The following is a 12043-nucleotide window of genomic DNA, read 5'->3' as shown; positions in this document are numbered from 1 at the left end:
TCTTTTTAGCTCGTTTTCATTCCGAATTCTTATCGTTCAATAAAACCCCTATCCAGATAAATCTAAAAACAATTAAGCTAAACTGCTGCACATGTGTTTTCTTTTTCTCCCACAGTGAAACTGTGCTGTTATAATGCATTAACACTTCTATAATAATTTCATTAAGACTATATACAATTGAAAAACATTCTCTTCATAATAAGTTTTTAATTATTTGTATTTATGTAAATATTAGTAAATTATATCCTGTGTCAGTGAGGTGTGCACACAGTTTGCCCCTTCAGTATTTTATTTTTCATACACTTTTACTCTAATAAAAAAACTAAGGAAACTAAGCAGTAGAGGTGAAACATAACCCGTATCAGAGGGCAGACGTGTTCTGTAACTCAGTACTAAGATCTATTGACGAGCTAAAGTGAATACAACTGGGACAGATTAACTGTTTTCCCACACTGGATTTACTCTTATTTCCAAGGTCTGAGTGCAGTGTTCCACATTCCACCATATCTTCTCACACTATACTGTATTGTTCTGTAGGTTTTGGTGAGCGTATTTAATGTAATGACTGGGTATTTCCTCTCTGTCTCAGGTTGAGTATCAGTGTGATGGCTTCCTGGAAAAGAACAGAGACACTGTTTATGAAGAGCAGATCAACATCTTGAAGGCCAGCAAGGTGAGACTGCAAAAAACACGTTACTGTTATTATAATAATAATAATAAAAATAAATTGTATATTATTAGTAGCCTATTAAGCTCCACAGAACCAGATCTACATCTGATAGGTTCAGTTACAGTATGTATATCTCATCCTGTAAAACTTACAGTTGGAAGAAAAAGAAAGTAAATCCTATAAAATTAACTGTATAACAAATCACATGTGGTCAGATTATTATACAGCTCTGAAAAAAAAAATCTTCTGAATCAGTTTCTTTAATTTTGCTATTTTTAGGTTTATGTTTGAGTATAATGAACATTGTTGTTTTACGCTGTAAACTACAAACAACATTTCTCCCAAATTTTAAATATAATATTGTCATTTAGAGCCTTTATTTGGAAAAAAATAATTAGTTTGATTCATAAAGATTTACGAGTTCAGAAATCAATATTTGGTGGAATAACCCTGATTTTTAATCACAGTTTTCATGCATCTTGGCATTATGTTCTCCTCCACCAGTCTTACACAAGTCTTACACAAGCAGTTCAGTTTGGTTTGTGGCTTGTGATCATCCATCTTCCTCTTGATTATATTTCAGAGGTTTTCAGTTTTTTTAAATCAAAGAAACTCATCATTTTTAAATGGTCTCTTTTTTTCCAGAGCTGTATGTCATAATTATAGAATAGGACCGAATAGTCAAATAATGCAGAGAAAACAGTTCATTTCCATCTAGAAACAACAATAGTAATGTTTTAACTCAGAACTTATTCAGAAATCAATATTTGGTGGAATAAACCTGGTTTTTAATCAGTTTTCATGCATCTTGGCATGTTCTCCTCCACCAGTCTTACACACTGCTTTTGGATATTTATATTCCACTCCTGGTGCAAAAAAAAAAAATCAAGCAGTTCAGCGTGGTTTAATGGCTTGTGATCATCCATCCATTGACTGTTAACTTATTTATCAGCTACTTATCAGCAACCACATTCATTTTTACTTAAACAAACACCTAAAAACAACAAAATAGTGATAAATGGTTGTTTTAAAAAAGAGTTTATGCTTCTTTTATAGAGCATGATGATTTAATTTTGGTTCATTCTCTTAGGAACAGAAATCAGGTCACAGTCATGTCTCTTTTAAGCTCTGCTCTTGAATCTGAACTGTGTAACTGTGGTGAACTCTGTTATCTGTGCAGTTGAATTCAATTAAGCCTGTGTTCTGTGTCTGAGTGGTTAAAGGATTTAAGTGTTTAAGGGTTTCTTAATTATTCCCTTTAGTCAAACATATCCTGACCCAATATACACCCAGCAGAGTCAGTCTGGGCCAGTCAAGATACAGGAGTGACAGCTATACAGTATCCATCACAGTTTTTAAGCAGGGAGGATTTGCTTATTCTGGGTCAACAAACACCTCACTGTCTTTGTGTTGTGTCCTGAGGCTCCTTGGTTACTGTGAGCACACGAACAGAAGATAAGGTGATTTGTAGGAGCATAAGCAGAGAATAGCTTGAGGTTTGAACCATTTCCTGTTTGTGAGCTGATAATGCAGAGAAACAAAACCTTTAAAACCTGGGGCATCATTAATTATCTCAGGGTGTAACTAATAGGTTTTACATTTTAAACAGAACCAAAATAAGAAGTGGCTTCAGCTGATGTGAAAAGTTGCATAACTTAGTTAATCGTCATTTTAAAATAGATTATTTTGGGTCTGAACTGCTTTATTTACATTTTTTATGCAGGTTACCTTTCTGAAGGCTTGCCAGATTACCAGTTCTACTGGCAGTAAAGCTACGTTCCATTTACTAGGGATGTAAGATATGGACAAAAAAAAAATTGGATGTAATTTGAGCTCCTCAAAGTTATTTTGACAATTTTGTTCCAGTTAAACATTTAGATAATTGTGCGCCTAGGCCTGTCACGATAACAATTTTTAGCGAACGATATGTTGTCCCTGAAATTATTGCGATAAACGATATTTTTGGCATTTTAAGACCAATAAATGGCACTTGTATAATAACATAATATCATAACAAAGAAATTATACCATTTTAAAGACTATACACATAGTAAAGTGTGGAGGCAGGGGAAGCATGGGTCCGCGCCACACCTTGACATGCAGCACCGGTCTGTCCCAGCTGGACCGCATTGGACGGGCATAAAGTCCCTGTCTGATAGTGAGAGGAAGGCTGAGGCAACATGAATCTAAGAAACACTAAAGTTAAGTGACTAAAGCCACACTGGGCCGTTACTATGTTTCTTTAAGTTAGTTTTGGGTGTTGATGGAGGGCATTTTTCCTAATAAAGGTATGTTATGTTATTAACTCCCTGTGTTTGTGTCTCACAATGGAAGGTATCACGATTATTAAAATAATTGAGGTCATCAATTATCAATCAATCGATAATGTAATTATTGTGACAGGCCTATGTGTGCCATTTCAAACATTCCCAAAAATGGTTTTAAACTGTATAAAATAAACTGCTTTTTATAGCGAGTCTAACCAAATATGTCCTGCTTGTTTATTGTTAGTAGGTTATCATTGTTAGCATTGTTTTAGGTTAGCATTGTTGAACACTGATGAATAAACTGCATAATACTGATTCTGAACCAAGGGTTAATGAGGCTTTGGCTGAGTTTCTTAGTAGAAAATGTCTCATGGGAAGTTTCCAGTTGAAATGTTCTACTTTGGACCTCCAAATTAAGATGGAAAAACTGACCCAGTACACAACAGATACAATACAAAGGCTAAAATGTGTCAGTTTAGTTTAAATCTGAGAGTATGTCACCTTGTGTCACCTTGAACCTCAGATTTAATCTTTTATTGACGAGATTGTCAGATAAAATAAATTATATTTGTGCCTCTACTTTGCAGTCATTGCAGTGCCATTGCTGTTCTAGCTGTTTCTGTACAGTAATTATAGGGTAGTCTTTCTTAGATGCATTGTATGTCAGCACTTCTATATATCTGTCCCATCCTATCAGCCTTATCAGTGACAGGAGTATAATAGAGCCATCAGTATTCTCTCAGGAACATTGCAGACCTGGCTCTTTTTCCATCTAATGATACTGTTTTTATTTTGCCGTAAAATGAATGTATCTATTACTCTATATATGTAAGAGCCTCTTACTTAAAGAAAAATATTTTCCTTTAAAACTATTTTTTTTTATGTTATTAAAATGTATTTGAAATATTCCAGAATACTTTTTGCTTACTTTTTGCTAGTCAGGTTTGAAACTTTTAAATGTGAAGATGTTATAAAATATGTGGAATTTGAAATGCATATAAATGGTATACTAGGCTCAGTAAAATGTAAAAAAAAAAATCACAGGAATGTAACAATATTTAGCATTTAGCTGCATCAAAAAAGCAATCCATAAATTGAATACTTTATTGGAAATTTATTGAAATGTTGAGTTAATTATGTAATATATTAACTAAGATCTTATGACTTATTCTATTTTTGGCTTTTATTAATTCTGTAAAATGTTATAAAACTTAAATGGTTATTAGAATTGTTTAACCTAAAATATAAATCGAATTACATTAATTGTACGCAATTTTGACCAGGTTCAGTGAAAAAACAATTATATAATTCTATAATGCCAAGTGATACCGAGTATATAAGTTCGCTGCATGGGAAAAAAAAAAATAAAATAAATAAAATAATTTTTTTTTCTTTTTTTTTTTTTTAGGGCAACAGATCAAATTGGACCATGTGGTTTACCCAGTAAAAGCAATCACACTTTTATCTCCCATGTTTCCAGCTTTTCTAATGCGTGTTGTGATGTTCCTCCCTCAGTTCCAGCTGGTAGCAGATCTCTTCCAGGAGGGTAAAGAGGGTCCAGCTCCACCTCCATCTGGAAAAAGCTCCAGGATCAACGTCCGTCCTGCTAAACCTGCGATCAAAGGCCACAACCGTGAACACCGCAAAACTGTAGGCCACCAGGTGAGAGACCCAGCAAGTAATAATGATGTCTAATTAGCTAATTATTACTGTGTAATTGGTATTAATCTTTTTTTAATGACACATGTTACAGTGCTATAATGAAATTATTCCTGTATTCCTGATATATTCCTGTAGTGGAATTCATTACTGCACAATTACCTGCATAATATTTATGCTTTTTACCTCTTAAATCTACACATCATACGTTTTCATCTTAGTTGCTTTTTTAATTGTACTTTTTGTTTATTATATATTTTATATATATAATAATATATGTTAACATATATATATATATATATATATATATATATATATATATATATATATATATATATATATATATATATATATATATTATATGTTATAAAGCCTATAGCTCTACTTCTATTTATGATAATTTTAGTTGTTTGATTATTGTTCCTTGCTCTTATTGTAATTGTGCTGCTGTAATGCCTGACTTTTTCCTTGAAGTTTTTAAAGTGATCTATCTATCCATATACCCACCCGCCCATCCGGCCACCCACCCATCCAGCCACCCACCTATCCGAACTTTAAAACGGCTAAATTTGACCTGTGACACAATGGGGGGGTTAATAATTAGTCAACACATTACTTAACCATGTAACAATGTTTGTTATTACTAAGTACTGTTAGGCCTGTCACGATAACTTTATTTTTGTGGACGATATATCAACCCAGAAATGATTACGATAATCAATATTATTGTGATTTTAAAACCATTTTAATTCCATTTACAAAATGATGATAGTATAGCATAACAAAGCAATTAAACTAGTTTAAATACAACAGCATTTTAAATAATTATAGTTTTGAAATAAAAAAAAAATATATATTTTTTTTTTTTCTTCGCCTACAGCATTCCACACTGTTTGTATGGAGTTACAGTTATTGAAGCATGACTGGATAAAAAAAACTCTTCACTGTTAAATATGTAAACAAACAATCAAATGAACACAATAGACGATATCACGATTATCAAATAGTATTGAGGTCATGTCCATTTATTGTACAATAAGTTGATAATGTAATTATTGTGACATGCCTAAGTACTGATATTGTAAAGTGTTATTGTTATTGTATATGTATGTAATTCGTATTAATTTCTGTATTAATATTATTACTGATGTTTGTATAAACTCTTGTTTCTAGTTTCGGAATTCCTTGCATCTTTTGATGGAGACCCTCAACGCTACCACCCCTCATTACGTGCGCTGCATTAAACCCAATGACAGCAAAGAGGCCTTTGTGTAAGTTCTGTGTTTTTATGTATTGTTTATGGAGCAGGCATGTTCATTTATACTTCCTGGTTTGATATTATAGATGTATGTTACTTCATGCATATTCATGTGAGGTCAGGGTTGTGTTTATACACAGAGACCTTTGTTCTTGGTTTGCTCAGCAGGATTATTTTGTATAATATCTGATTGTATTGTAGCGCTGGCGGCGGGATGAGGGGGGTGGGGTTTGTTGTTTCCGGGTTTGTGTGTGTTGCGTCAGCCCACCGGTGCAGGTCCTCATTTGCATAGCCCCAGGGGCTGTTGAGAGTGGCGGTGTCTTGTCAGGTGTACTCCCTGGATGTTTCAGTGGGGGAATCCTTTGTTCTATATAGTGCATGTCTGCTCTTATGTGGAGTCATGTTGAGCGTCTGCTGGAGATGATACAGATTTTTGAGCCTCTGAGCTTCAATCTAACATACACTGAAAGATACATTGTAAAGAGGAACATGATATTTGTACTGAATCATACACGAATGAATTTTCATATATACAGCTCTGGATTTTTTTTTTTTTTTAAAAGAGACCTCTTCAGTTTCTGAATCAGTTTCTCTGATTTTGCTATATATATTTGCTATGTATATGCTTGAGTAAAATGAACATTGTCGTTTTATTCTATAAACTACAGACAACATTCTCCCAAATTCCAAATAAAATAAAGAAATGGCTGGAATAGCACAAAAGATGCAGAGCTTTCAGACCTCAATTAATGCATAAAAAAGTTCATATTCATAAAGTTTTGGTGGAATAATCCTCGTTTTTAATGACAGTTTTCATGCATCTTGGCAGCATGTTCTTCTCCACCAGTCTTACACACTGCTTTTGGATAACTTTAGCCTCTCCTAGTGATCTTCTATTTCCCTCTTGATTATATTCCAGAAGTTTTTAATTTGGTAAAATCAAAGCTGTCAGAGCTGTATATAGTTTTTATTTTCTCAGAATTATACATTGTATATACACTGTAAAATCTGTTCTCTAATTATTTATATAGCAAATATTGGTGAAAAATGTGTTTTGTTAACATTTTTATGCAGTTACCAATGTAAAAAAAAAGTTTGGGGGATGTTAAAGTAACTGTTTAGGAGTTTTTTATTTGACAGCCAGAAAATCTGCCTTTTTATGTTTCTAACTTTCATATTCATATCTCATGAATCCCGTCAGATAAGTTTATCTCGTGCAAAATGTTACTTTTCTCGCTGTGTCGTTCTGGAAAAAGGGCTTGGTCCTGTTTTGTTGTGTCCTTTCTGCAAATTCCTGAATACAAGGGCCTCTTCATGAGGACTAAATTGAGAGATGTTGCTGTATCACATGCTTGGTAGGGTGTTTACCAAACAGCAGAAAGTTGTGTTCAGAGCTCAGGGTGAAGTCCAGAGCCTCTGAGTCCCAGGGTGGACAGCAGCCTCCCAAATGCCTCTCACACGAGAGATGTGCACAATTCTTAAGAAAAAAATAAGGTAGAGTTTCCTGGATTCACAGCAGTTAGGTGTTAAATGTTTGTGTTTATTTTAGCAAGTTCCTTAATATTATTTTTCTTAAAATTATGAATTTTCCATGCAGATTTGATTCCAGAAGAGCCGTCCAGCAACTGCGAGCATGTGGAGTTTTGGAGACCATCCGCATCAGCGCTGCAGGATATCCATCCAGGTATTAATTACACCCTGAACAGACTCTTTAACTGTATATAAACCTTTTAATCTGTTAAAAGTTAATCATTTCAAAATCATAATCACAAGCATTTGCCATAAACATCAGTATATATTAGAATCTCTTTACATTTCTGAATATAATCTACTTAAATACATTGAATTAGTTGCCGTTTTATTAAAAGTTTTTGTGTTTTTAAATAAAACAATTATTTAGTTTTTATCTATATGGATTATTATTATTTTTTTTTTACAGTGTATTCATCTATATATGTTTGTATTTGTCTAACACTCTTATCCAGAGCTACTTATATTGAAATAATGTTATACGTAAGTGATCGGTGTGCCTGAGACTCATATTGGTGCAGCCTGTTCTGCTACAGAATGGTTGGTGTTGTTACAGAGCTGGTCAATATATCGTAAATATTAATATTTTTGAAACGAGATACAAAAAATTAGCATATCCTAAAAGTATTGTGCAGATCATGGTGTAGAAACATCACTGTTAAAGCAGCGGCATTTATTTAACTGTATAGCATGATGTTTATTCCGCTGAAATAAATACTGATACTTTATTCAGTATTTTTATGATTATTCAGGTTATCATTCCATTGTATTATATATCGGCGAGAATATATAGGAGAACCGTGGTTTTAGAGCCAACGGCGGAGTCTCATCTATGTCCAGTACCGCAAACGTTCCTTCTCTTGTCTTGTGGCTTCCAGTAGCTCTCCTATTGGTTGTTGACATGGCTCACGCAAATAGTAACGTGAACAAAGTCTAAAGACTTTGATAATATTAATATTAATTAGATAATATTAAATACTGTTGGTTTTATCTGAATGAGAAAAAGACTAAAAGTAACCACTTTACACTGAACGATCGTGATTACCCGACCAAAACTCGTTAGATTTTATCCCGATGTTGTGCTGAATTCAGAGCACCCCCGCCAGGAAAAGCACCCCCTCTCAAAAGTGTATTTCTAAGTAAAGTAAAGCGGATTATCTTAGCTTTTTTCAAGAAGACACGGTTCACGGTCCCGAATTGAAAGAAATAATGAAAAATAGTCATGTCACCTGCAGTCTTTACCGTGGGGGGATTGCTTTTCCTGGCGGGGGTTCAGAATTCGGCACCATAGTAGTGCCGAAATCTGCACCCCCGCCATGAAAAGCACCCCCCCATGGTAAAGGCTGTAGGTGACAAGACTATTTTTCATTATTTCTTAGGAGTCAGCGAAGCTTAGAACAGCATGTTGGATTTTTTTATTTTATAAAAAAAGTTAAAGCCAAGAAGGCGTACTTGCGCGCTCCCGAGAAAGGGGGCTTTTCCTGGCGGGGGTGCTGAATTCAGCACAACACTGGCACTGGAAATTTGTCTACTACAGTGAAATCGCTTAAAAATCGTTAAGTGTAAGGTCGACATGAAGCATATCAAGATCCCTCTACACTATCTGCTATGCTATATCACTAAGGATAGTGGTATAGGGTAATTTACCCCAGCACGAATGTACGTAAAACCAAACTGACAAAAAGAACCTGCAGGGTTTCCAGTTTAGTATCAACATTTACTGAAGAAAATAATTCTAGCATTACAGTACAGTACAAAACTAACACTGTTTTTCACTAATTTCTAATGATATATTATTTCAGGTGGACATACTTGGATTTCTATAGCAGATATCGGGTGCTCATGACCAAGAAAGACATGACTGTAGGTGATAAGAAGCAAGTGTGCAGAAACCTGCTGGAGTCCTTGATTAAGGTAATGAAGTCTTTTTATTTTATTTATATTACTTCTAATCTTGTAAATTAAATTACATTAATTATCAGCACTTATGAAAGAATGCCTTAACTAAAAATTAATTGACACTAATTAAGATGTTATTAATCATTACAATATTTTTTAACTTTTGTTAACCTTCTGAAGCATTAAAATTTAGTATTGTTTAATAATAATGCCATAATAGACTAAATAATGATAAGTTGAGGTATTATTTAACTATTTAACAGTGTATACAGTGTATACATATACATTTGAATTTTTTTTTTCTTTTCTTAAATTAGATTTGTACGAAGATCTGTCACTATAATGGTTTTGTTTAAATATATATATATATATATATATATATATATATTTTTTTTTTGTCTCAGAAGTAACTGCGATAAATTATAATTCTGTAATTTAAATCAATTTAATAATAACATAATATCATGATAAAGCAATTACACTGAATTATACATTTAACTTTTAATTACTAATATTTTAAGAGATGTACATGCTGTGCCTGATTTGTGCTGTTTGTGTAAATTTTGCAGTAGGCAGTAAAAAATATACACAACTTATTGAGTTTATAACATAATTACAGAGACAGGCCTCTTTTTGAAATTGTGCTAAAAAGTTAATTTTTGAGTAAAACCATAGAAACCCTTTTTTGTGTGTTTGCACGCACGCGTGTGTATGAAGAACCTTCTTGAAGGTGGTTATATGGATAACTCAGAAAAACATATCTTTATTACTGTGATATTTTTGGAGTGTGTGCAGTTTTTCAGTTTTTCCTCACTCCCTGATCATGTTATACACGTCCCGTTTTTTCCGAGCTGTAAGGAAAACATTAGATAAATCACATTTTTAGGGTGCTCCTCAGCCTCTGGCATTTTGAAAATATCATCCCTCATCTCTTATCATCTCAATAAATTGAATTTTGCGAGCGTATACGCACTCGTCTCTGGAGTGTTCACTAATGGCTTTAGCTTTCTTAGCTCAGCATTTCCGAGCTCCCCGCTCTCCTGAAGCTGACGGCCACCCGATGAGGGCCTGATGAAAAACTGTGTAATCAGCAGCAGTCTCTTCAGGCTATGATAATGTGGGGATACAGGAGTGCAGGTTATTGGGCTCGGTTATGGATGCGTGTTCATTCTCTAATAGATATGCTTAATTTTTTATTAGGTTTAGCTTTTCTTTTTTTTTTTGCAGTAGGATTTCAGTGTGTATAAAACTGTCGAGATGAGAAACTCATTGCATGTGAAATATGGGAACTATTTTAAGTTGCATTTTTTTTACGAAATGAATGCATATTGCCTGATTGTGCCGTTGAGCGTGACACCTTCTCGATTTGTTCTTCATGTTTCTACCAGGATCCAGATAAGTTCCAGTTTGGGAAGACGAAGATCTTCTTCAGAGCGGGACAGGTAGCATACCTGGAGAAGCTGAGGGCAGACAAGTTCCGCTTCGCTTGTATTAAGATCCAGAAAACGGTGCGAGGATGGCTGCAAAGGAGGCGCTACCTCAAAATCCGCAAGTCTGCCATCACGCTGCAGAGATACGGACGTGGTTACTTGGCACGCAAGTAAGAGGATGGATTTGAATTCGATAGAGCCTACTTTGCATGGATTTACTGTATTTACTTAACTGAGTCTTCTGTCTCTCTCTCTCTATCTTTCTCCCGTTCATCTGTGTCTCATTCTCTCTTCCTTTATCTCTTTATCCCTATCCCTCTCTCTCTCTCTCTCTTAGACATGCGGAGTACCTGCGTCTCACTAAAGCAGCCCTCATCTGTCAGAAGCAGTACCGCATGGTGCAAGTGCGACGTGCGTACCTCACTATTCGCCAGGCTGTGATCACCATCCAGGCCTTCACCCGGGGGATGTTCACACGGAGGCTTTATCAGGAGGTACCAGATCCCGGTCTACCACTCGACTGTCTAGCACTCTTTCTTTCACTTTGGTCAGTGTAACTTTTAGCAGTTTAATTTTCTGACTGTATCAAGCTAAATTTGAAAATAGAAAATTGTGTGTAAAACTTTTTCCATTCAGTATAGTGAAGAAGAAATGTGTTTTTATCCCATTTTTTAAATTAGCTAATTTTCTGTTTCGGCCTTTCCCAAACAGAATTATAGGAAAAATAAAAAGTTTAATCTTCTCTTGATTTTCGGATTTGTCCATTTTTGTATCTTGTAACACAAATCTGATGGTACAATCCAACTTGCAAAATGCAAAAATAAAATAAAAATCAGAAAATGAAGAAAAGATTAAATTCTGAATGTGAGGAGCAGAGATGAAAAACTAAAATTGGAAAAATTTATAAAAACGTATTTCTTGTACACTGCACTAAATAAAAAAAATAAAAAAACAATGTGTAATAATGAGTTTTACATCAAATTTTATATTTTTGCAGTTAGCCTAAAACGGTCAGAAATTATAATTAATAATCGTTACACTGACCCACTTTCTACTTTTATTTATTCTTTATTCCTTTTTCATTATTTCTTTTCTTTTTAATACTATTTAATCTGGTGTCATTCATTCTTTTTTCATTTTCCATTCTTCATTTTTTCATAATCCTTCTTTTCTGTCTTTTTTCTTTTTCTTTGCTCTGCCCCTCTCATCTCCTCCGCCCCCCTCTCCAGCCGTGCTCTGAAAAGTTTGGAAGATTGGGAACAACATGCATTGCATTTAGAGTGGGGTTTTCTGCAGATCGTTACATAACACCAAACTTCTTTGGCACATG

At 34.4% G+C, this 12043-nt stretch overlaps 1 protein-coding gene across 9 annotated transcripts in view; it reads left to right on the top strand.

The window, feature by feature from the left end:
- The window catches only part of myo5b (myosin VB), a 142553-nt gene that overhangs the window by 52881 nt on the left and 77629 nt on the right, over window positions 1-12043 (top strand). For all 9 annotated transcript variants that reach the window (XR_007424964.1, XM_049466042.1, XM_049466038.1 and 6 more), the window contains exons 14-20: window positions 590-673; window positions 4453-4599; window positions 5770-5867; window positions 7452-7538; window positions 9187-9298; window positions 10672-10883; window positions 11051-11207. Coding sequence is in view for 8 of the 9 variants with exons in the window: in XM_049466042.1 (XP_049321999.1) it covers window positions 590-673; window positions 4453-4599; window positions 5770-5867; window positions 7452-7538; window positions 9187-9298; window positions 10672-10883; window positions 11051-11207 (897 nt within the window). In the remaining variant the exon portion in view is untranslated. The remainder of the gene's footprint in view (window positions 1-589; window positions 674-4452; window positions 4600-5769; window positions 5868-7451; window positions 7539-9186; window positions 9299-10671; window positions 10884-11050; window positions 11208-12043) is intronic.

The sequence above is a fragment of the Astyanax mexicanus genome, chromosome 17, assembly GCF_023375975.1.
Source record: "Astyanax mexicanus isolate ESR-SI-001 chromosome 17, AstMex3_surface, whole genome shotgun sequence".
Taxonomy (NCBI): domain Eukaryota; kingdom Metazoa; phylum Chordata; class Actinopteri; order Characiformes; family Acestrorhamphidae; genus Astyanax; species Astyanax mexicanus.
This window is presented reverse-complemented; position numbering and strand designations above follow the sequence as displayed.